Here is a 23,264-nt window from a genome sequence, read left to right as displayed (position 1 = left end):
CCAGCTGAATTTGTTCCTCAGCGGCCTCGGAGGGTAATGATACCACATCCCAGGCACTAAACATGCCGATGACCAGCAGCGCACGCAGAGTAATCGCGCTCTGAAGAATTAGGAATCGAACCGTGGAATATTGTTACCCGCGTAGGGTAGTGTGAAAGGGTAGTTAATACCCGGCCGTATATAGTATGTGGCCGCTGGATGGCACGATAGCTGCTCTCGCTCAGTTGGAGTCTGTAGTGAGACTATCGTCCTCAATATGGAAGGATGTCAAGGCCTTTCTCGACTGTAGTAGGAAAGAACATTAGTTACACACTCAACACAAGCATAGAGAGATTGGCTCAACGTACCCATAACCTTATCCCATCTAATCATCCCTCCTACATCCCCGTTATTATCTCTCATGGCCCACAAGTCCTGCAAAAACGACCGGCAATTTCTGGCATTGCCCATCCCATACCGGTTTTCAAAGCTTAGTAGTAGAGCATTGATGCTATCTCTATCTTGCACCGTTGATGCTTCACAGCCCGCTGTGAACAGAGGCTGGAGAACTGCAATGCCTGGACACGGTTCACCCAGGAACCGTACTTTGGATACACGGTCGACGATGTGCTTTACCGAATCCTGAACCATGGGGTCTGTAGAAGGTAGATTGAGGACACGACGGTATAGCTGAACTAGTGCGACGTGGTGAAACGCCTCGTCCACAATGGTAAAGTCTACCCTGTGCATTGATGATATAGATGCATCGATGGTAGGCCTGAACCTGGGTTCCTGGGAACCCAATTTTGAATTAATGGTATTAATTAGTTTATAGCTTTTATCTAGGATTGAAGGTGGAAGTCGTTCCCTGGGGTTTGTGTCCATGGGGGTATTTTCGTCTTCTTGTTTGAGAACTAGATCGGCCTCTATGGCGAGGCGGTTGATATCTTTAAAGATTGGTCCTAGCGAGGAAGAAAACCCGGCTAGATCGTCAATTCCGTCGTCACTTATGAGTTTTCGCATTTGAAGGAGTGCTCGAGAATCGTTTGGCATGACAAGGTTCCCGGTTAGAAGAGCAACGGTCTCGATGGACAGATACCACCGCCAGAGAAGGGACATGGTAGAAGTAAGCGAATCAGGGCCAGCCTTGGAATTCTGCAGATACGCGGCGATAATCGCGGTAGTCCCTTGCAGATGCGAGCGCCAAGACCCAGGACTTCGTCCATCTGAGACGAAATCGGCGTGACAGAGTGTGAGTGTAGTTGCAACTATAGCTTCGTCCATGTTCCCCCCAGGTTTAGCCAAAGCCTCCTGCAGCTGACGCAAGCTAGTGAGCTTTAAGAAATTGAGTTCCGACATGCTTTGATCCATGCCCAGGGTCAATCTGTGAGTAGCTGCAAGGCTAAGAAGGGCCCCGAGTAGATGAGGGGTCTGCATGGCCATGGGTACGAGGACCCTACAGAACATATCCTGGATTGGCGAATGACACGACATCGATAGGGTTGTACATGACATGAAATGGTCGAGCAAGTTACGCTGCTGTTTCGGCAGCCAGCTGAACTCGAACGGGTTGGGCCTGATATCAGACGACGGGCTGTATTTGACGAGACGGCCGCCGACGTCCAACGAGTCGTCCGAAGCCGACGAAAGGGGCGGAGACACCAACGACGCGTCCTTTACATCTATATCAACTATATATAAGACGGGAAATTAATAATCATCAGTATATAACCAGGATTCTGGGGCATCGATTTCCGCATAGAGTGGGGCCTTACATCGTAGAATCTGCCCCTGCGACTGTTCCACCGGGGCATCCACAGAGCTTGAGGAACGCTCTCCCGCCTTAGACCCATAAATAAACGCTGGATTTCCTACAGAGATATAATAAAAATTTTAGCCTCACAAACGTGTTAAAGAGTCCATGTGGCACTGCCGTAGCAAAACCCCCCCCGGGGGGCCTGCATGTATATGGAGTACGGGGTACGGGGTAGAAGAGAGCTGTTATATTAGCAGCCGGTGGATAAAACAACCCATACCTGAAGAAGACACTACCGGCAGCTGGACGAGACTGGGATCACTCTTCATGCATTCGCCAAAACGCGACTTGGAGAACGGCCGGCCGCCCCATGAGAGCCGCAAGGTATAGGTGCACTGCTTGCCTGCGCGCTCACACCCTGTGCATGCAGGCTTCCTCTCGTCACACTTGCGATGCCGCTGGCGACACTCGGTGCAACCGGAGCGCGATCGCCGTTTCTGCACATCCGTCTGCATGGCGAAGGCGACTCAAACACTAACAAGGGTCGACTGTCAATCGCAGCCCAGAAGCCAGACCGGACATTGGGACGCTGAGTTGCTAGTCGAGGCTGCGGGAATCTTGGACAGGTTCGACATCGCGAACTTCTTCGTCCTTCCCCTTTGGCGTGCTGACCAATCACAGCGCATAGGGTGGTTATAAGTTCCTTTTAGGGTTTAGCGTGTATATTGATTAGGTAACTATTAGGTAATATGATTATGTAATGTATTACTAAGGTGATTGTGTAAGTTCTTAGGTAAGCCCACAGACTGAAGACGATTTCGAGGTGGGATGAAGCGTTTTCACCCTCAACACTGTCAACAACGTCAACACTGCCAGTCTCAGACACAGGGATAATGATATCAGTGATAAGGCGCAGCCTTGGGCTGGCTTGAATTACTAGTCTCAGCACCAGGTGCTCTGTCCCGTCGACCGACGAGGACCTCAAAAAGAGTGACTCGGGTGAGCGCCAACATGCAATAACAAACACAGGCACAAAAGGCAAACACAATGCAGGGTATACTGGTACAAGTCATGTCATCAAGAAACGCCGTGCGAGGGGTTGGATCAACACAGTACGCAGCACTGGGCAAGGTATGTTCCAAGCCGGCAAGTCGGTGGAACCATCCATCCGGAAATCATCGTCGCAAAATTCGTGAAAGACGTCCAAAGAAAACTGTACAGACATAGGGAAAACCAACGCGTGGCTTAATAGTTCACAGGCTCGATGAGCTCGAACCCCTCGTCGTAGCCACCATACCCCTCGTCAAGGTCGTTGGAGTCCATCACCCCGATGAACTCGTACTCTCGCGCGAGTTTCTCGGTCTGCTTGGTCTCGTACTTGTCTACCGCTCGAATGACGGCGGCGCTGAGAACATGGCCACCTTCGGCAGGACTAACATGCGCGTCGAAGGAGTAGAATAGCTCTGGTTCCTCGGGTGTGACGGTTGGGTCAAACTCTTCCTCGTCGGAGGAAGACTCGGTTCCGCGGGTCTCCCTTACTGCCTCGTCGAGTGCACGTCGGATCGATACTTTGACCGGAAGCTTGGACTGGGAGGTGGGGGATCTAGAAGGGACACACCCGTTAGACGGCAGCCGGCACACAGCAGGGATGGTAGAACATACCCAGAGTACTCGAGGAGGGCTCTCGGGCGATGACGGCAGACCCGTGTACCCTTTTGGCCTCTCATGGGCCGGGTGCTAGGTACAAGCTGTGACATGTTGACATTCTTCGACTTGACGCTGGCCTTGAAGGCGGCGGCGGCTTTGCGGGCGTCTCGAGTACGTCCGGTGAGGTGGGAGCTTCGAGTCATGGCCAAGGTATCAGCTCACTACCTGATGTACCGAGAGTACTGCGAGGAGACACCCTCTTGCGTGTGCGGGCGGTTAACTCGAGATAAGGATTCCGTTTATCGAACGAGGAGGGACAACAAAGGAGGGTCGAGCTGGGGCAATAGTCTATTAGGTGGCGATCAAGGAAAGATAATATGGAGGAAGGTAGGTCTGTCCTGGAGAATGGAGAATGAAAGGTCAACTGTCGACTGGCTGTCCAGGTCATGACCCTTATATATCTCCAGCTGGACGAGGGCTCGCGAAAGATAGCGGCGTCGGAGTCACAAGGTGAATCATCGCCCATCCTTCCCCCTGGTAACGGCGAAACCACCCGCAGCGATGACGACAGGCGGGCCTTCCCCCAAGTTTCCCAAGTTTCCCCCAAGTTCCCCCCATGCACGTCACGTGGTGGCTGCCTCGGACTGTATTTATGGTACCGGGATTACAGGAACTTACATTAACTTACGGCTTATGTCAGCACGATGTAGCCTGTTTTGGCCGCGGAGATAACGAAGATAAGACGAAGATAGGAAGACGGGAGAAGGGGAAGAGAGACAACATTGGAAAGGGAAGAGAAGATGCCACGGATGAGTCAGGTTGATAGCGGAGGTTGGTCTATCAGAAATGGCTGTGTTGATCTGAGACGTGGGCCCTGCCACTGCGCCGTTGGACAGAGGCCTAGCCACGCCGATAGGCAGCCTCGCGGAGACTCATCCCAAACGCCTGTCCGCCCACCACCTCCTCTCCACGGCTGTCATTCGATGATGGCGGCACAGCCAGCAGCTTACTCCTCACTCGGGGATGACTCGTTGCATATGCTGAACCGGCATCGATGCTCTTACCTTGCTAGCTAGGGTTCCTACTTCGCGCTCCGAGCTCCTATTGATAACCGTTCATGCACCCGGGCTGTCAGGAAGGATAGCGCGAATCAGCTTGTCCTGCTCAAGCACTAGGCTACACCAAGCTCTCCCATGCTTTCTCCAGAATGGCTGCAACCTGCATACGAAGCATACAAGAAACCATCGGGGGTCGCCTCTGCCTGCGCACGGGTTGGACATCGGATAGACATGGCATAGTCGGTTACGTAGTTCAGGTTGTTGGATGGATGTTGGCTTTAAAAATTAATCTTGTTTACAATTGTATCACTGCTATCCTTGATCTCTATCCCCATCTCCAACGTCGGGAGTCTCCGGACCACCCTCCTCCTCGTTCTCTTCATTGGGTAGCCGATCCGGAAACCATCCGAATTGCGCCATATCGATGTAGAACTCGTTCATGGCATCGGACCGTACAGTAATGCCCTCTAGCTCGAGGGCTGCTGCTTGTCTAGCTGCCGAGCCTGGGCCTCTTTTGAAACAGCCCCATGGTTAACTCCTAAAGTCCTATAGTGGTGTGATTCAAGGCAGCGAGCTCACATACCGATGAGAAATCATCCCCTTCGAATTGATAACCCGCTGCCACGGCACATTGTCGTTATTGTAAAACTCCTCCGTACTCGACGGCAGGTGTTTGAGGCAGATCCCAACCTGTCGAGGCCGCTGAGCTACTCTAGTCAGCCACCACCTATCATTCCAGATGTGATGGGAGACGGGGGAAACTTACGACATCCTAGCAGGCGAGCAATATGGCCGTAAGAGGTTACTTTGCCGTGGGGGATCTGCTGGACGGCCTCGTACACTGCGTTGAACCACCACTCGGCCTCGTCTGTACGCGCCATGCTTCTCTATCTCGGTGTGACTGCAGTGAAGTATGATGAGTCAAACGCTATAAGCTAGTTAGAATATACAGGGACTGGCCAGATTCATAGATGTTTCGTTTACTAGCTAGTTGGTGACTGTAGATAAATACGAGATGAGTCGATATCTCGCTAGTTAACTAGTTAAAAGTGTTAATTAAGGTTAGTTTACTCCTTTCTCCTCGACCTTAACCTCAACCTCACTTCTCAAAACACCAGTCTCACAGTAACAACCTCACAGCAACCTCAACTACGAGCAAGGTCCCGTTATACCTATGGGTCTTTCTCTCTCTTACAGTGAAGGAGAATAGTCGACGGCTACAACTCTGCTTTCACTTAGCTTTGCCTATTCAGCTTCAAGTTAACTGAAGCTGAGGACGATACCTTCTCTTTACTGCTGTTTAGCCAGCCATATGAATACAAGACAGCCCGTTTCTCTCAAAAACTGAAACTCGATACCGTTTACAGCTCCCAGAGAAGGTTTCTCTTCTCTTTCTTTTCTCTCATTCACACACCATCTCTCAATCTGATTCGGCCTAAAGGCGTTTCAAAGTACGACTATCTCACTTCTTCTTTTCTTCGACCCTCCTTCCACAGGCCTGTCTCTTTCTAGAAATATGACAGAAAAACGAAGTCGTGCAACCAAGTTGCCCAGATTCGGACTTCCAAATGTCACTACCGACCGGGAGGGTTTCGAATGGATGGATGGAGTCTCATCGATGGACTTTGATTATTTCCAACCATTCCAATACACGATAGAAGAAAACAAACTTTCTTCTATAAATCTACCTCCATTCTATCGCCTGCTCAGTGATGCTCAGGTGACAGCTTTATCAAAATGGGCGGCCAAAGGCAACATGGCAAAGGAAGCGCTAGGATTGTACTGGCCAGCAGATTTCAATTCGGACGGCAAAATTAAAAGAAACCGTATCTCGTGGAATGTCGGCAATCAAGTGCGTCCGGCACAGCCTCACCACATTACACACCAAAGCTGTGGGAGGCCAATGAAGTCCATGCTCATCTTGTCTGTAAATGACAGAGTTGACGAACCCAAGGATGCAGAGGCGAAAAAGAGCTCCGACACAGACAAGAGGGCATGCAAAATAGTCTTGCTACATGATACGAAAGATAGTGAACGCGTGGTTGAGCTTGAATATGAAGTAGATGCGTTAAAGGCAAGCCTAAAACGGTCGCAGTCGCAGCTGGAGGGACTGCGGGGCCAAATGTCACAAGTCGAAACAGCTATGACTGTGAGGACCGAGTTGGTTACAAATGCAATTGTCAACTATCATTTTTCTAGAGCAAACCTCGAATTGCTGGCGCCGTCAATCTCATCTCTGGTGGATGAATCAGTCTCTGCTGATGACCTTTCTGAGCTCGCCGGTGGTGCTGCCACACTTGACCATCGCGTGAAGGTTATCCAAGAGGTAGCTCGGCGGCTGCAGATTCCAGTCACTATTCCCCCAGAGATCGTTGGCGAACAAGATGAAATGGGGCTGGCAGTCGATCCCAACTTGGCCTAGAGCCTGTAGCTGGAGGCAAAGGGTAGTTAAGCGGACAAATATCTCCCATCTTACTAGGGTCTAAGATGACTGCAAATCTTCGACGGATATTGCCCTTAGCTAGGCTTACTGATATGCGAACTTTCCCTGCTTTGTGAAGTTGATTTCTTGTCTCTTTCAAGGCCCCTCTATGCTTAAGAATAGTACGAGCTAAGCTCCTACTATGAGATTCAGCGTCGATATAAGGGGTTAGCCCTAGGCATTGTGTTCTTAGCCTTTAAACATACTACTCTTCAGCGTTCAATTCAGCTTAGTTCTAACTACATTTAAACCCTCATATTCTGGTATACAGCCTGATGTCTAAGCATGTAAGTAACCGCCAGTATATTAAAGCTGTTACTCCAGGATATTATAGTATTAAGGCCATTGGTAACGAGCTGGGTATCTCCTTTGCCAGAGCTAGCCCCTGACCTATCTACCAGACATATATAGGTACCTTTATATTATATATCCCCAGCAGGTTAGCAGCCTAAATATTCATCTTCAGCAGATATACTCATAACTCTTAGCAAGAAGAAGAACTAGGTATACCCCGATATAACGCGTAGATATGTGCTTACATCAGCTGATTACTATCAACTGAGCTTCCAAAGAGCAAATGTGATTCCATCACAAGCTCACATCACATCCAGCACAATGTCTCTCGCTGACTACCTAGCAAAGAACTACCTGACGGCCGACACACTATCCTCAGACCGGCCTAAGAAGAAGCGCAAGAAGAACAAGCATGCTGAACGCGAGGCAGGCAGCGGCGGTGGACTGATAATCGCAGATGACGACCCGCCGTTATTCTCTAGTTCGACCAAGACATCCAAGTCTAGACACCAGCGTGGTGATGGAAGTGATGTAGACGAAGATGATGAAATGACATACGCTGTGAGGGGGGGAACGAGCAGCGAATTTCGGAAATCCAAGTCCTCGCAATGGCAGACTGTGGCTGGGCCTACGCCTCCGACGAACGACGACCAGATAGCAGCAGATGCAATATTAGCCTCCGCGGCTGCGGAGCGGGCAGCAGAGATGGATGCTGACGAGGATAGACCTACGATAGCCAACGAAGATGACTCGGCGCCGCGAATGGAATCTGGGATGAGAGCCGGTCTGCAAACAGCAGCTGATACGGCGGCCATGGTAGCTGCGCAGGAAAAGCAACAGGCTCTGGAAGCCGAGAAGCTACGAAAGGATAGGAAGAAGAAAGGGAAGCAGGAAGTCAGTCTGGAATCGGAAACGATCTATCGAGATGCGTCTGGACGGATAATAAACGTTGCGATGAAGAGAGCTGAGGCGCGTAAGGCGGCGGAGGAGGCGGCAGCTGCTGAACGGGCTGCGAAAGAAGCGTTGACTGGTGATGTGCAGAGGGAGGAGAGAGAGGCTCGCCGTGTAGCGTTGGAGGAGGCGAAATTTATACCGCTTGCACGAACGGCGGAGGACGAGGATTTAAATATGGAATTGAAGGCGAGACAACGGTGGAATGATCCTGCAGCGGCATTCTTGTCTGAGCCGAAGGTTTCTGGCGGCGGTGGTGGTGCTGTCGCTGGTGTCAGCTCCGGCGCTGGGAAGAAGGTGTATAAAGGGCCATCACCGCCGAATCGATATGGCATCCGGGCTGGATTCAGGTGGGATGGCGTGGATAGGAGTAATGGGTTTGAACATAAATGGTTCGAGGCGCGGAATCGACGAGGCAGGATAGAGAACCTGGAGTATGCATGGCAGATGGATGAGTAGTATACTACCTCCTGGGACTTCATATACCAATGGGAGGATGTATTACAATCTAGAAGTATATAGCTTCAAACACCCCCCTTAATTCGATTCACCCTGTATAAGTACGGACGAAGAAGAAGAAAAAAAAAGATATATAACCACCATATGTATGAAATGAAATTCGTCCAATCATACGTTCTTTTCTCACCTATTTTAAAAGGAAAGAATGTGTTTGTTTGTTTGTCTGTAGGCCGAGTGAGCGTGAGGAGACCTATATCCCAATCCAACCAACCCCCTGGTTGCAGCATCATCGTTATAACCACCACGCCTCATCACCATCGTGGCCGACCATATATCGCCCGCCCAAAGTATAACATCAGAAGTATAACGAGACCAACAGCACCCGCAGCATGGCAAAGCACTAGCACGACAACTCTATCTATCTAACCATGATGATCCAACTGATCAACCATGCAGTTAGTCCATCCTTCCAACCCCATCCATCCATCACCATCAACATCACCATCGTTCGACGAGCCAGGAGTTTGGGGGAATCAATTAACCTTAATAAGCCAATACTAATGCAGGGAGCCAGCGGCAAGACGACTGTTCGTGCAGTCGAGAGCGGAAGGGGGTACCAAGATAAAAAAACGCCGTATAAAGCTTCGATGGTCGGCCGAGCGGATTCACCTCCTCTTGACCTCGCACGCCCAGCCATCGATCCCCTCTCCCCGACTGCCGACGGGAATGTTCAAGGAGATATGATCCATTCCTCTCGTGCCGTCGAGATACTTGTGGTTGGCCATCCCGCCTGCATTCGCCCTTCGTTCCGGCAGGAGTTCGAGCATGGGCGTCAAAAAGTCCGAAACCGCTTTACCCTCCTCCTCGGAGAAATGATATTTTTCCCTCAGAACGTCCGGCAAGGCCCAGTGGCGTAACCTGTGGATGTTGCGGAGCTCGCCCTTGCGGTTGAAGATTTCTTGACTCCATTTTCCGGAGAGGCAGAGAGATTTGGGGAAGGGGCCTAGCAGCTCGATGATCTGGGCGATGTGGTCATCATCTTTGCCGTATTTGGTGCCAGTCTGGGGGTCGAAGAGGTAGTCGCCCGTGATGAGTTCGAACGACTAGTTGAACGTTAGTAGCTGGAACAGAACAGGGCAGGAAGATGGGTTACCATAGCAGCCATGCTCCAGACGTCAGTACTGGCGCCCCATTTACCGCCCAGAATGACTTCCGGGGAGCGATACTGTCTGGTTTGGATGTCGTTGGTGAAGTGGTGTCCGACCCAGCAGGCATTGCCAAGATCGGCTATCTTGACAGAGATGATGTCGATGTTATACTGGTCGTCTGCCATGGTCTGGTCTGTGTCCTTATTGAGGGAGATGCCTGACACTTCTCGTTCAAGCAGGTCGCTGCGAGAGTCAGTATACGAGGGACGAGTTCTGCTGTAGAATCCGCATCACTCACGTAGTTTTTTCTCTCTGTTTTTGTTTTTCATCAGCAGCCGCGTCCGGCTCCTTTATACCTAGCTTATCTTTCATAGAATGCGGCACCGGAGTGGTAGGAGTGGCGGAGACTACTAGAATCTATCAGCAATGGAGTCAAGAAATATAGATAGGCGCACGTACGAGGGGATTCGGCGAGAACCTGATTAAGGCTGCTGTGGGAACTCTGCATGGACGGGGGGACGCTGCGGAAAGGGTCCCCTCCGCTGAAGCTGGCGCTCAGCGGGCTGGGCAGAGGCTGACTGCCCGTGATCAGAGTCCTCCGCCTTCTTCGGCCGTTGCGATTATCGTCTCTGCCGTCGTGCTTCTTCTCTTCGTCCTTGACGCACGACTTGACGATCTGCTCGACATCGCCGACCTCGATCAGCACGTTTTCGGGTTTCAGGTCAGTGTGGATGATGCCGCACTCCCGGTGCAGGTAATCTAGTCCAAGGAGAACCTGCTTGGTGATCTGCTTGACGAGTGGCATTGGGATGCCTCTGTGGTTCCAGCGCTTGATGAGACCGAGCAGGTTCTCGCCCAGGACCTCAAAGACCATGCAGACGTGCACACCGTTGGGTCCACGGTGCTCGAACGAGTCGAGCAGGCTGACGACATGCCTGCGGCCCGGGTGGTTCGGGTTGGCGTTGTTTATGCGGTTGAGCAGCTTGATCTCGTCGATGGCGGTCTCCGTGTAGTGGGCTGCTGAGCGCACGACCTTGAGGGCCACATGTTTCCCCGTCGTAGTATCGCGGGAGAGCCAGACGGTTGAGAAGTGGCCCCAGCCGAGCTTGCGGACGACGATATAGCGCCCGTTGTTGTAGGTCTCGCCCACGGTGACGGGGTGGTAGCCGCCCTTGCAGTAGTCTTCGGAGTCTTCTTCGTCTGCGGCGTCCACGTCCCCGTCGGTGGAAGACGAGGAGGCGCGCGACAGGGGCGAGCTGTACGAGAATTTTTGTCTAGACATGGTGTTAGTGCCAGGCCGGAGAAGAGGAGTCTGATATCTGGGCGGAAGGGGAAATGGGGGATAGGAGGGGGAGAGGGATAAAAATACGCAGACTGGGAGCTAGGCATGGCCGCGGCGGGATCAGTCTCTTCGTTGGTGATGATAGGCTTGAGATCCGAAGCCTTCCTGCGTTTCTTCCCTACGGCTCCGTTTGCAGCGGCGTTTGCAGCCTTCTTCAGGTCGCCGCCATTCATCGTCGGGCGGCGTCAATGGTCGAGGAGGTAGAATGCCCAGGAGATGCCCAATGGTGGCTGTGGAGGAGCAGATATGGGAGCAGGCGAGAAGGCTAAGGCCAATTCTACACGCAGGCCGGAGTACTCGGCGCTGGAGAGAGCATCAGGATGTAGGAACGGCGAGGATGGCGAGGACTGGAGGATAGATGAAGAGTGCAGAGATGAAGGTGAAGATAGCTGGTGGTGGGGGCTGTGGAGGCGCTGATCACGGCGAGGCGATAGCGAGAAGCAGACGAGACAGCGAGACGGCAGCAGAGATAGATCCTGAGCAGGAGGAGGAGGAAGCAGAAGAAGACGAAGGGTGGTGAAGAGTGAAGCTGAAGTTGAGGTGAAGTTGGCGGTGGTCGAGGATATCTTGGTGTTTCATTCTACAGCATACACAACATACATCTACTACACCAACACCTACATCAACACCAACATATATCAACAACGACATACACCAACTACATATATCAACATCTACACAAGTATAAGTATACAGGATGGCACGGTTGAGATACGCAGATAGCTGAGATACATCTACATACAAATGGTACCGTGGGATCCTCCGTCGCTGGGGACTCAACTCCTCGCCTCGCCGCTCATCTGCGTCCTCCGGCCTGTATACGGGCTTCTCTCTGCCCTGCGCGCGCCGCCGTACACTCGCTCGCCCTCGCAGCCGGCCGTCCGCGTCGTCTGTCTGTCGGACACGCACTCCCAGCACCGCTCGGTCGAGGAGATACCCGATGGCGACGTGCTCATCCACGCCGGTGACCTGACGGACCTGGGCACACCAGCCCAGATACAGGAGGCCGCAGACTGGCTGAACTCGCTCCCACACAGACACAAGGTCGTCGTGGCCGGGAACCATGACGGATGGCTGGACGAGAGCGTGCGTGGGAAGATAGCGGCGGCCAACGATGTCGATGTTGAAGAGACCATCAACTGGGGAGGGATACACTATCTCCAGAATTCTACCGTCACTCTATCATTCGGCTCGACTTCTTCCTCTCGAACACTTACGGTCCATGGCATCCCTCAGGTGCCGCAGCTGGAACCGCACGTCACTATACACGCCTTCCAGTATCCGCCATATCACGTCGGACTGCCCTGGCCAACCCCCGTACCGTCAGAGACAGACATACTGGTCTCCCACAGTCCGCCGCTGCACCATGGAGACCTGTTCCCCAACAGCATTGGGTGTGCGTACCTCCTCGAGGCGGCGTGGCGGGTGAAGCCTGCACTGCACGTCTTCGGACACACGCACGGCGGCCGTGGGGTAGAGCGAGTTTACTACGACGATGCACAGCGGGCGTGGGAGCTGATGTGCCATCGACGGCGGGAGCTGGGGATGCTATGGGCTCGCGGGGACCGGAGCTGGGCGTGGTGGCTGTTTCACCGGTGGTCGGTCGTGAGGGACCTGGTCAGCGTCTGCTGGGCGTGGAGGGATGCCGTCAGAGTGGTCTTTGGTGCCGCCATGGGAGTGATCTGGACGAGAGTCTGGGGGGGAGAGCGGCCGCTGGGGAGAGAAGGCTGGATGATCAACCCGGCATGTATGGACGTACGGGGGCAGAGGATCGTGGCTGGGCCGATAGTCGTGGATATATAACTCTACTTTCAATCATGAGCCGTTGTCTACGATATCACTTTCAAATACTTCTGATTGTCTGCTTATCACGGAAAGACTTCATTATCTACGCCTGAGATGCCCGAGTCGCTTAGCTGTACACCATGAACCAGAAATGCAACCGTCCGCCGTCTATCAAGCAATACAAATAACTCCATATACACCAACGCCACGTCGTAGTCATGTAGAATGTAGATCAGCAGCACCTCTTCCTCCGCTGCGTGGTATCGAGCAGTCCTCCGTCGGCCTCTTCTTCACCGTCTTCGTCTGCATCCGCATCTCCAACGACCAGCGTCGGCGGGAAGCTCAGCCAGCTCCTCCGCTTGTCTGCATCGCCGGACGTCCTGCCCGCCCTCGACCGCGCCCGTACGCTGGGATTCTGCTTTGCATCGCTTTCCCTCTCTCTGCGGTTCCGCTGCTCGACTAGCTTGCGGGTGATGACGCGAAAGACCTCGTCGATGCCCTCGCCGTCCTTGCTGCTGATCTCGTGGCAGCAGTCCCAGCCGATATCCTGGCCCCAGAAGCCGCTGTTTCGCTTGCTGTCCGGTGCCAGACTGCTGCTGCCGTGCCCTGCTGCGCCGGGGATGCTGCCTGCACTTGCACCGCCGCCCACACCCATGCCGGCCGTGCCCATGCCCATGCCCATGCCCATGCCCATGCCTGAACTCGGCGGCGGCGTCGATGCCTGCGAGGGATAGAGCTGTTCGGCGATGTATGCTATCGTCCGTTCAAAGGGGACACGGCGGCGGGCGGGGTCGTCTGCCACGATATCCGACTTGGTGCCAACGACGTGTATGACGAGCGGCCACTCGTCCCCGTCCTCGCCGTCGTGAAGGTTCTGCTTGAGCTCGACGAGCCAGCCGCGCATCTCGTCGAAGCTTCGCTCGTCCGTGATGTCGTAGCAGAGCAGTCCCGCGTGGGCTCCGCGGTAGTACAGCCTCGAGATGCTGCGAAATCGTTCCTGGCCGGCGGTGTCCCATATCTGCAGCCGCACGATGGTGTCTGAGGTCGTGTCGAGCACTCGCTTGGTGACGAAGGAGGCGCCGACGGTAGAGGCCGTGGCAGAGCTGTTGAACGAGTTCTTGACGTACCGCTGCACCAGCGATGTCTTCCCGACGCCTACTCCGTACTCTTGTCAGTTATCTCATCACATCACGATCACCATCAAGGAATAGACAGGGACGAGTATTACCCTGGGCGCCGAGGACGACGATCTTTGCTTCCAGGCTGTTGCTCATGCTGCCTTACATGTCGAAGAAGGGGAGCGGTGCTGGTTTATATCTGTGTTTATGCCTGGAGTTGTTGTTGATATGACGGTGAGGCTGCATCCTAGCGCAAGCCACGGTGGAACAGCCACGGTTTGCTGCCCCGGCTGAAACATGAAGCTCCCTTCGTCTATCTCGATCGAATAGACCTGAAACGCTGTTCCGTACTGGCAACGTAAGTCCCTGTCTGCCGCTGTATGTCCGTCTGTATCTGCGTCTGCTGCATCTCTGTGTCTGGCTGGTTGTCGTGGTGTGTATAGATGTAAGTCCACAGGCCGAGATAGAAGCCGAGGAACTTCAAGCTCATCCACACTTTCTCCCCGTCCCGCAAGCCGGACGACGCTGTTTCTCGTGCGAGACGGCGATGGCTGGTATAAAGCTGCGTCGTGTCCTTGCTGACTTAGACCTGGCGAGATAGACGAGATAGACGAGACAGACATACAGACGAGATACGAGACAGACGAGACAGACGAGACAGACGAGATATAAGAGATATAAGAGACGAGATAGAAGAGACGAGATGGGGAAGCTCACAGGCGCAGAGGTCGCAGAGCACAGCTCGACAGCGTCCTGCTGGGTCGTTGTCCATGGCAAAGCGTACGACGTTACGGACTTTCTTCCAGGTATGCCATTCCCCGGTGTATACGGTCTATACGGCATATCTAACTGAGATAGAACACCCCGGTGGCCAGAAGATCATCCTGAAATACGCCGGCAAGGATGCAACGGCCGAGTTCGACCCAATTCACCCGCCGGACACGCTGGACAAGTATCTCGACCGCTCAAAGCACCTCGGACCGGTCGACATGAGCACGCTGGCGGTGGAGGAGAAGGCCGTCGACCCGGAGGAGGAACAGCGCCTGGAGCGTGTCAGGAGGATGCCGCAGCTGGATCAATGCTACAATCTGATGGACTTTGAGGCCGTGGCGAAGAGAGTCATGAAGAAGACCGCCTGGGGATATTACTCCAGCGGCACGGAGGACGAGATGGTACCTATGCCATATACCATGCCAAATATTAGATATGACAGTGCTAACAAGTATAGACAATGAGGGAGAACCACACGGCATTCCACAAGATCTGGTTCCGTCCGCGAATCCTCATCGACGTCGAGCAGGTCTCCATCTCAACTACTATGCTGGGAACCCCCGTCTCCGTTCCCTTCTACGTCACGGCCACTGCTCTGGGTAAACTGGGCCATCCCGACGGTGAGGTCTGCCTCACCCGCGCCTCAGCAACTCACGATGTCGTCCAGATGATCCCAACCCTTGCTTCGTGCTCCTTTGACCAGATCGTGGACGCCAAAACCCCTGAGCAGACCCAGTGGCTGCAGCTGTACGTCAACAAGGACCGGGAAATCACCCGCCGCATCGTCGAACACGCCGAAGCCCGCGGGTGCAAGGGCTTGTTCATCACAGTCGACGCACCGCAGCTCGGTCGTCGTGAGAAGGACATGCGCTCCAAGTTCGCCGACCAGGGCTCAAATGTGCAGTCCACCAGTGGCGCCGGAGCCGTCGACCGCTCCCAGGGTGCTGCCCGCGCCATCTCCTCCTTCATCGATCCCAGTCTGTCCTGGAAGGACCTGCCCTTCTTCCGCTCCCTGACCTCCATGCCCATAGCCCTCAAGGGCGTACAGCGAGTGGACGACGTCCTGCGTGCCGTGGAGGCGGGTATGGACGCAGTCGTCCTCTCCAACCACGGCGGACGACAGCTCGAATACGCCCCGCCAGCCATCGAGCTGCTGGCAGACGTCATGACTGCCTTGCGCGCCAGGGGCTGGGAACGGAAGATCGAAGTCTACATCGACGGCGGCATCCGAAGGGCGACGGATATCATCAAAGCCGTATGTCTCGGTGCAAAGGGAGTCGGTATCGGGCGGCCGTTCCTCTATGCCATGAGTGCGTACGGTACCGAGGGAGTCGAGAGAGCGATGCAGCTGCTCAAGGACGAGATGGAGATGAACATGCGTCTGCTGGGCTGTACGAGTATCGACCAGCTCGGACCGGATCTGTTAGACACCAGAGGGCTATCGGTGCATTCTGTCTCGGGGCCCGTAGATCATCTATCGCGGAGCGTATATGATCCGCTGATTGTGCCGGCGGAGAGGAATCTATCGAAGCTGTGATACCATGCCATTGCCCCTTTTTAACGGATGGTTTTGGCCTTTATTTATGTTGTATATAGCCTACTTCGGCTTTGTCCTTTCCCTTGGACGTGTTCTTAGGAAAAGGGATGAATATAGGTGCCCTTGAGGGCTTTGGTAGAGGCATCCACGCTCAAAAACACCAGCAAATGGATGGGAGCCAGAGCCAGGGAGAGTAATGAGAGCTGGAAAAGAGTGACCGTGGGAAGATAGCTAGTCTGGTGTTTACATATTTTGCATAAAGCTCATCTTCACCCATAGCCCAGATTCAATTCTATTGTCAGCTACTAAGGCATGCATGAGATATGTTACCACACCCCTTTACAACAAGAGTAGAAAGTAGAAGATAAGTCTGTATTTACTTCCTGGAAATATATCTTGAGCGAATCTAAGAGTTCTTTGGTAGAAGCCTCCGTATAATCCGTTATCAATAGATGCTGGATCAAGTTACCAAGTGTATAGATGCAGGGAGACCACACATCTTGCCGATCTCTGCAGTAGATATAGATCGTACTTCGTACCCCGTATCTCGTGTCCATCCCAACTCTCAGCATGGCGAGATAAATAGAAGAGAGAATCCTTCTCGATAGTGTATCTGAAAGCGAACAGTGAGAGACGGATATACCATGGCAGCTCTCCATACTCAGGAGGCCATCGAGCTCTCCCGCCAGCCAAACATTCAACCAGATACCCAGCCAGATACTGAGTTGGAGAGACAACCAGAGATAGAAACAGAGGCAAAGAAACAGACGCCGGTAGCCAAACTACTTGCAGCAGCTTTCTGCTTCCTCGTCGCCGGCGTCAACGATGGCAGCTTGGGTGCCCTGGTCCCCTACTTACTACGCTCCTACGGCCTCACTCCATCCTCCGTCGGCCTCATCTGGGGCCTCTCGTTCATCGGCTGGCTCATCGCTGCGCTGACGGGCAGCTGGATACGCTCATCTACAGGCCTGGGGGGCGCCTTAATCGCTGGAGCTGCTGCACAGCTTCTTGCGCATGGCTTGAGGTTCTGGGTGAGTGACCATACATCTTAAAGCTCTACTTGGTGTTAACAGGAATGTAGACACCACCTTTCGTGCTGTTTGCCATCACCTTTATCTTCGCGGCCGTGGGCCAGGGATATCAGGATGCGCAGGCGAACGTCTTCGTTTCCAGCCTGGAGGGCGCCCATAGATGGCTGGGCGTGATTCATGCAAGCTACAGTGCAGGTTGCCTAGTCGGGCCTCTGCTGGCCTCGTTGATTGCGACGCATACCAGTCAATGGAGGTTCTTCTATCTCGTACCCGGTGGGCTCGGGGTGGTGAATTTGGCCCTGGCCTGGTGGGCGTTTCGCGAGGACATCTCCATCTCAATATCATGGAGGACGACTCCGGCGTCAGAAGGCAGAGAAGGCAAGGCATGGACGGAGATGAAGCTCACCCTGCAGTGCAAAGTGGTCTGGCTTCTCAGCTTGTTCTACTTCTTCTATCTCGGTGTCGCTGTTACGGTTGGTGGTAAGCCCCCTTCTACGCCCTTCAAGCTGCATCAACCTTGGATTAACCATGTCTATACAGGCTGGCTGGTCGAATATCTCGTGCAAGAGCGCAGGGGACAGCTCTCACGCGTCGGCTATGTCCCGACGGGCTACTTTGGGGGCATCATGCTCGGCCGGCTGCTCCTCGCTGAACCTGCCCATCGGCTGGGCGAGAAGCCTGTGATACTGGTCTGCTGCCTGTGCTGCCTCGCTCTGCAGGTAGTTTTCTGGCAGGTCAACAGCATCATTGCCGACGGTGTGGTGGTTAGCGTGTTTGGCTTCTTATCCGGTCCCTTTTTCGCGACGGTATGATACTCTCTCCACCCCCTCCTTGTTGCTACTAGGATGATATAGATGACTGACCGATGCAGGGAATGTCTGTTGCATCCAAGCTGATACCGACCAAACTCCACACGGCGGCACTTGGTAAAGTTAACCGCTAACCTAGATCTATTTTATACATTCACTAACTCGAACGTCAGGGCTCATCTTCGTCGTCGCGCAGGCCGGAGGGACGGTGTTCCCAGCTGCCACCGGGGCCATCGCCTCAAAAGCAGGCGTCGGTGTCCTGCAACCGCTGCTCGTCGGCCTAATCGTGCTCATGGGACTGAGCTGGGTCCTGATACCGAGTGTCGACAGGAAGCGAGACTAGTTGCCCCTTTTGCAAGTGAAAGTGTATAGACAAGTATCGGCACCTATACCTTTGGCTGGACCCTCGCTTCCTATCAACTAGATGGGGGCAAATCGAGAGACTCCGCATGTAGCCAACTAACTATGCTGGCCTCGACGTTGGAGTTGGAGTCTCCAGGTTCTGGACTGCAGCCCCTGGCATCACTGGCATGGTTTGAGATGTCCGAAGCCCTGTCTGATACTCTGGCTCATACTCTGGCTCATACTCTGGCTCGTCGGTGATAGATAGGTATCCAAGATCGCCCAGGTTCTTTGATTCCTTTATCTAGATCCTTACTTATAAAGTGAATCGAAGTATAGGGGTAAAGTATGGGCCTCTACTATCTACAACTGCATCTCCCATGTACGGAGTATCACTTCTACTTCATTGTCGTTCTTTATCCAACATGTCTAGTCAGGGGCACATCCAAGGACATTACACCCGTTGTCCTATAATACTCGAGTTATCAACGCATCTATGAACAAAGACCGGGCGTATGTAGCGCGACGGATAACCGCATCAACGACTTCACATCAAGGATATCAACTCGACATGACATGAACAATATAAATAGCTGATAGTCTCTCTGTCGCTATCCATAGCCCCTTACGTTGTAGCGCCCTTGTCTAGCGCCGCCTCCACGCTCGTATCGCAGAGTTCAAGCGACCAGGGGGAAGAACCAGCGCCCGCTTTGCTTTTCTCCAGACGCCTAGATGTCATCGCCTCATGTATAGTTCTGTTTGCCTGTTGCCTCTCTCCATGGCATCGTCGCCGTGCTCACCTCCACCGTATATAGGGCGCTTCTACCGACCCGCCGCTTTGGCAAGGACTCGCTGCCATGTCGAGCATCATGTCGTCGCAGCCGCCGATGGACGTCCGGTCCGTAGGCAGCTGTGTTGCCGCAGGTGAGTCTCCAGCTTGCAACGATCGAGGGCGATGGCTAACGTGAATATAGTCGTGGCCGCATATCATGATGCGGCGAAGCTGGTCAAACGCATCCAGTCGACCACTGCCGTTTCTACTACGTCTTCTACTTCTTCTACGACGGCGACGGCGACGGCGACGGGAGATGCAAGCAATACGGCTCTGGTCGACCTTGGGGATTCCCTCATGCTCGGCCCTCCGATCGTCCAGGGCCAGTACGAAGAGAATCTGATGCGACTGGGCAATGCCTACGCCAATGGAGACCAGAACGCACGCGAGACGCTCAAGGACGTCGTTATCAATCTACAGTTGACCCTGCTTGGGACCCTGCGCATGGCCCTGCTAGACAATCTAGAGCTGGACTTTGACGTCCTCCAACGCGCATCTGACGAGAGTAGAGTGAATGCGTTAATCTGTCTCTTCCAGCTCGGCCAGCGTCTCAGCTTGGGCAGCCCTACTACACATCCCAAGATACCGTCAGTCGCCAGCTCGGCGCCGCCGTCGAGCCCCCTACCGAGCCTCCCAGATGCAAGTAGCAACAGCCAGGCTGTCGAACCCGTGCCCTCGCCAGATCTAAAGAAACCTCCTCCCTTATTACCCGTCTCTCCTCCTCGAAGGCCGCCGAAGTCGATATCGTCCACCGATCAGGGAAGCCGAGCCTCGCGAGACAGTAGCTACATGCACCAACCCCCGCCCAGCAGCATCAACCCCGTCTCACCACCTTTGAAGCCACAGCCTAATAACAACTCCAACCTCAAGGCTCCCCCGCATAATCATAATCCTAACCATGGTCTCAGGACGCCGCCTGCTCGACTGGCCGAGTTGCAGGGGTCACAGCCCATGATCAGAGAAGAGTCAAATAAGTCTCCCAGCATATACAGCGTTCTATCATCCAACAACTCCAGCACCAAGGGCGTCGAATACCCGGACCGCTCTAAATTCAGCCAGACCAGTGATCCCCATATCGAACCTGATCAAAGCGCCGTCGAGCTGAGTGCCGGCCGCTTCTCTCGCACCTCGTCCTCTCGATCAAGCTCCAACGATCCCCGAAGAATACCTCACCCGGGAACAGAAAGACACATGTCTCTTTCCTCTTCGTCACAAGGAGGCGGAGGAGGAGGGGGAGGAAGTAAGTCCTTGTTCAAGTGGAAGTCCTTCACCCGCTCATCGGCGAGTAAGAGCGCTATAGAGCAAGCCAACCCACCACCACCAGACCTCTACCTCCCCACGGAAGAAAACAACTACGCGGGCTTCTGCAAGGGTGCCTGGCGCCTTCAATACAGCATGAAGAACTCATTCCGTATCGACAACCGTCCTGTAGGCATGTATATGCTCATAAGCTCCTGGCATTGCTCCAAATGCTCCTTCGAAGGAATTGTCCAGGAGTCTAAATTCAGCGGCAAAGCCCCCGTTCTCCCCGCCATGCTAGGCCCTGTCAAAACGTCCATTATCCAAGGGATGCGTGTTCTTCAGATGTTCGACCAGACAGTTCACTTTCACGGGCCGAGTGGGAACCGGTACCGCTGGATCTTCCTCGCCAAGTCGCACGTCGAGTGCAAACCAAGCAAGCCGACAGAGAAGCCTGTACACGGGTACGGGTGTATCTTCTGCAGCTCCCAGAACCAAGGGCCTGCGCCGATATACGGGAATCTAGACACCTTTATGGAGCATTTGCGAGAACATGGAGGGAGGGGGTATGCTTGGGATAGGAAGAAGCCAAGTCAGCCACTTTTGGACTGGACTAGGTGTATTCTGGGTCGTATTGCTGATGACTCGGAGGATTTCGATATCAACATACCCACCGTGGCGGAAGTAGGGGGATAGCCGATGACATTGTTTAATGGCTGATTCGGGACCTGTTTTATTATATTTCTTTTCTGTCAAATACCATGATGCAAGCGATTTACCTGAAGGATATTCCTTATTTTTTTTATACGAATTTTAACGACTACTATTTTTCCTGTATATACATAGAGGTTCCTGCCACAAGTTCTTGAGACTAAGGTCTCATCAAGGTAAGGGAGCCTCTACTGACCTTATTTCATAACTACCTTGAAACTTACCCTTAGCCCTCTCTTTACGTCTATCCTTGGAGAAAGGATAAATAGGACCCTTAGGCTTTATATTATCAATTAATTTGAATTAGGAAGATAGTGTCTCAACAGTAATGCAAGTTATATGCTTGCTATTATTGTATTAGAATGAACTCAACATTATGTAGATCGTGATAGTTAGATGCAGCTCATCATGCAAGGAAAGGACATGAAGCAACATGGACAACCACCCATGGGGAAAAAATATATCAGCAATACGTTGAAAAGGACAATTATTATAAAACGAATGTATCATCGCAGCCATCATAGAGAGTTCATCACATGAGAACACAGCAACTGTTCTGCTTCTTCGCCTGGCCATAAAACATCTTACTCTGTGCGCTAAGGCCGTCACTCTTTGCAACACTGGTAGATTGTTAGCCCATAGACCACCACCAAGGACATGGCTCGGTGTTAATACGGTGCAACTTACAGGCTGTCAATCTTCTCGCCTCTCTCCAAAACACTCTCAATAGTCTTATGCAGCACAATCTTTGTCTCATCTAGCTCTTTCTGGATCTTCATGATGCTATCCGCCTGGCTGGGATCTTGATATTTGACAAGGTACTCCTTCAACTCCGGGAAGTCAAGTGGACCACCTACGTCCTTGCCAATAAATGACGTGCGAGGGTGCTTGACGAGGAACTCATCGACAATTTTGGAGAGAAGCTGATGAGCCACGAGGGCAGGATAGTCGGGGTCTGAGATGATTATGCCTGCAACGCCTTCGGACCGGCCGTAGGCGTGGAATGTGTATGATTTCTCCTCGATATCCTGTCTCTGTCCTGGGCGTGTACGTTCGGCAACCGTTTTGCAGAAGAGGGTCATGAATTCGCCGTAGCTGCAAAGAACAATATTATTAGCCGGGGAAATGTCAGGGGGTCGACGGTTGAGAGCGGTGGCCATACCTATCTCTGGTGAATCGTGAGAAGCTACTGAGGTCCATCTCACGGCATAGCTCGACGGCGGGCCTGTCCTCATTTCGCAAGACCTAAAGTTGGATCGTCAGCACTGCACTACACCAGGCAGCATGTTTAGACGCACTCCAATATAAAAGAGCTTCATTGTATCGGTGAGCGTTTCGGAGGGGCAAGGCGAGAGATATCAAGTAGATGTATGTGCTGTGCTAGTTCCGTCACAGCCTAGTAAATATTATAAAGGGTTCAAGAGTCGTTATATCCAGTCCAGGCGCTGATTCACTCGAGTGCCCGTCAACCGTTCCTATCTCGACTTGTGTTCGTCTCGTTCAACAGGAGAAACGGTTTTAGGCTGGCGTATTTCGTCCGGTGTGATTATGTAAGCTGGGGCCTCGCTGTGCTATGTCTAAGCCGTCTAAGCAATGCAGCATTCCAATCAGCTACGCTCCAAGAACAGGCCTGCGCGCCTTCTGCTAGAAGAGAATCAGGAGTCACTATGGAGTGACTATTCCTTACAGAAGCACGATTTCAAACAATCCAATAAATGTATTACGAATGAGCTCGTTGACCGGCAGACATGTGAGTCTAGGAGAATCATAGACTAGTCGCATTTATTTCTCTAACGCATATCTTGTCCAACTTACCTTCGCTATTCCACGTCAAATAACTGACCGACAGCCAGAGTTGGAGGCTGGTTTAAAAACGCTGGTCTAAAGGCAGACCTGGTGGTAGATTTGGAGGTAGTAGATATGGCTCTGAACGGAGTTCAGCGAGCGTCAGCTAATGCTATGTGTTAGTGACT

The 23,264-nt window shown here is 53.0% G+C and overlaps 12 protein-coding genes across 12 annotated transcripts; 6 read left to right on the top strand and 6 right to left on the bottom strand.

Moving 5' to 3' along the window:
• Positions 1 to 251: 251 nt before the first annotated feature.
• Positions 252 to 2,250, bottom strand: GIQ15_06277 (uncharacterized protein; the record flags this gene model as incomplete). The annotated part of the gene is made up of 3 exons (XM_033553694.1): positions 252 to 283; positions 348 to 1,670; positions 2,016 to 2,250. The coding sequence occupies 3 exons, from the start codon at positions 2,248 to 2,250 to the stop codon at positions 252 to 254; spliced, it is 1,590 nt and encodes a 529-aa protein (XP_033404838.1).
• A 730-nt stretch (positions 2,251 to 2,980) lies between these two features.
• GIQ15_06276 (uncharacterized protein) lies at positions 2,981 to 3,585 on the bottom strand (the record flags this gene model as incomplete). Its single annotated transcript, XM_033553693.1, has 2 exons — positions 2,981 to 3,338; positions 3,398 to 3,585. The coding sequence occupies 2 exons, from the start codon at positions 3,583 to 3,585 to the stop codon at positions 2,981 to 2,983; spliced, it is 546 nt and encodes a 181-aa protein (XP_033404837.1).
• A 1,167-nt stretch (positions 3,586 to 4,752) lies between these two features.
• Positions 4,753 to 5,321, bottom strand: GIQ15_06275 (MGMT family protein; the record flags this gene model as incomplete). Its single annotated transcript, XM_033553692.1, has 3 exons — positions 4,753 to 4,951; positions 5,024 to 5,147; positions 5,207 to 5,321. 3 exons carry the CDS (start codon positions 5,319 to 5,321, stop codon positions 4,753 to 4,755), a joined length of 438 nt encoding a protein of 145 aa, XP_033404836.1.
• Positions 5,322 to 5,956: 635 nt separating this feature from the next.
• GIQ15_06274 (uncharacterized protein) lies at positions 5,957 to 6,862 on the top strand (the record flags this gene model as incomplete). Its single annotated transcript, XM_033553691.1, has 1 exon — positions 5,957 to 6,862. The coding sequence occupies one exon, from the start codon at positions 5,957 to 5,959 to the stop codon at positions 6,860 to 6,862; it is 906 nt and encodes a 301-aa protein (XP_033404835.1).
• Positions 6,863 to 7,537: 675 nt separating this feature from the next.
• GIQ15_06273 (pre-mRNA-splicing factor) lies at positions 7,538 to 8,626 on the top strand (the record flags this gene model as incomplete). Its single annotated transcript, XM_033553690.1, has 1 exon — positions 7,538 to 8,626. One exon carries the CDS (start codon positions 7,538 to 7,540, stop codon positions 8,624 to 8,626), a length of 1,089 nt encoding a protein of 362 aa, XP_033404834.1.
• A 665-nt stretch (positions 8,627 to 9,291) lies between these two features.
• On the bottom strand, positions 9,292 to 11,289 carry GIQ15_06272 (protein kinase dsk1; the record flags this gene model as incomplete). The annotated part of the gene is made up of 5 exons (XM_033553689.1): positions 9,292 to 9,729; positions 9,780 to 10,017; positions 10,073 to 10,184; positions 10,234 to 11,048; positions 11,144 to 11,289. 5 exons carry the CDS (start codon positions 11,287 to 11,289, stop codon positions 9,292 to 9,294), a joined length of 1,749 nt encoding a protein of 582 aa, XP_033404833.1.
• Positions 11,290 to 11,860: 571 nt separating this feature from the next.
• GIQ15_06271 (UPF0046 protein) lies at positions 11,861 to 12,919 on the top strand (the record flags this gene model as incomplete). Its single annotated transcript, XM_033553688.1, has 1 exon — positions 11,861 to 12,919. The coding sequence occupies one exon, from the start codon at positions 11,861 to 11,863 to the stop codon at positions 12,917 to 12,919; it is 1,059 nt and encodes a 352-aa protein (XP_033404832.1).
• A 214-nt stretch (positions 12,920 to 13,133) lies between these two features.
• On the bottom strand, positions 13,134 to 14,175 carry GIQ15_06270 (ras-like GTP-binding protein RYL2; the record flags this gene model as incomplete). Its single annotated transcript, XM_033553687.1, has 2 exons — positions 13,134 to 14,068; positions 14,130 to 14,175. The coding sequence occupies 2 exons, from the start codon at positions 14,173 to 14,175 to the stop codon at positions 13,134 to 13,136; spliced, it is 981 nt and encodes a 326-aa protein (XP_033404831.1).
• Positions 14,176 to 14,722: 547 nt separating this feature from the next.
• GIQ15_06269 (cytochrome b2) lies at positions 14,723 to 16,327 on the top strand (the record flags this gene model as incomplete). The annotated part of the gene is made up of 3 exons (XM_033553686.1): positions 14,723 to 14,825; positions 14,878 to 15,191; positions 15,248 to 16,327. The coding sequence occupies 3 exons, from the start codon at positions 14,723 to 14,725 to the stop codon at positions 16,325 to 16,327; spliced, it is 1,497 nt and encodes a 498-aa protein (XP_033404830.1).
• A 644-nt stretch (positions 16,328 to 16,971) lies between these two features.
• Positions 16,972 to 18,510, top strand: GIQ15_06268 (uncharacterized protein; the record flags this gene model as incomplete). Its single annotated transcript, XM_033553685.1, has 4 exons — positions 16,972 to 17,358; positions 17,409 to 18,164; positions 18,230 to 18,284; positions 18,341 to 18,510. The coding sequence occupies 4 exons, from the start codon at positions 16,972 to 16,974 to the stop codon at positions 18,508 to 18,510; spliced, it is 1,368 nt and encodes a 455-aa protein (XP_033404829.1).
• An 868-nt stretch (positions 18,511 to 19,378) lies between these two features.
• GIQ15_06267 (uncharacterized protein) lies at positions 19,379 to 21,276 on the top strand (the record flags this gene model as incomplete). Its single annotated transcript, XM_033553684.1, has 2 exons — positions 19,379 to 19,433; positions 19,484 to 21,276. 2 exons carry the CDS (start codon positions 19,379 to 19,381, stop codon positions 21,274 to 21,276), a joined length of 1,848 nt encoding a protein of 615 aa, XP_033404828.1.
• Positions 21,277 to 21,823: 547 nt separating this feature from the next.
• On the bottom strand, positions 21,824 to 22,610 carry GIQ15_06266 (synaptobrevin; the record flags this gene model as incomplete). The annotated part of the gene is made up of 4 exons (XM_033553683.1): positions 21,824 to 21,911; positions 21,979 to 22,386; positions 22,454 to 22,536; positions 22,590 to 22,610. 4 exons carry the CDS (start codon positions 22,608 to 22,610, stop codon positions 21,824 to 21,826), a joined length of 600 nt encoding a protein of 199 aa, XP_033404827.1.
• Between the last annotated feature and the right edge of the window lie 654 nt (positions 22,611 to 23,264).

Source organism: Arthroderma uncinatum, assembly GCF_011692745.1.
Source record: "Arthroderma uncinatum strain CBS 119779 chromosome Unknown scaffold4, whole genome shotgun sequence".
Taxonomy (NCBI): Eukaryota; Fungi; Ascomycota; class Eurotiomycetes; order Onygenales; family Arthrodermataceae; genus Arthroderma; species Arthroderma uncinatum.
The sequence above is the reverse complement of the archived record's forward strand: the minus strand, read 5'-3'. Positions and strand labels throughout refer to the sequence as shown.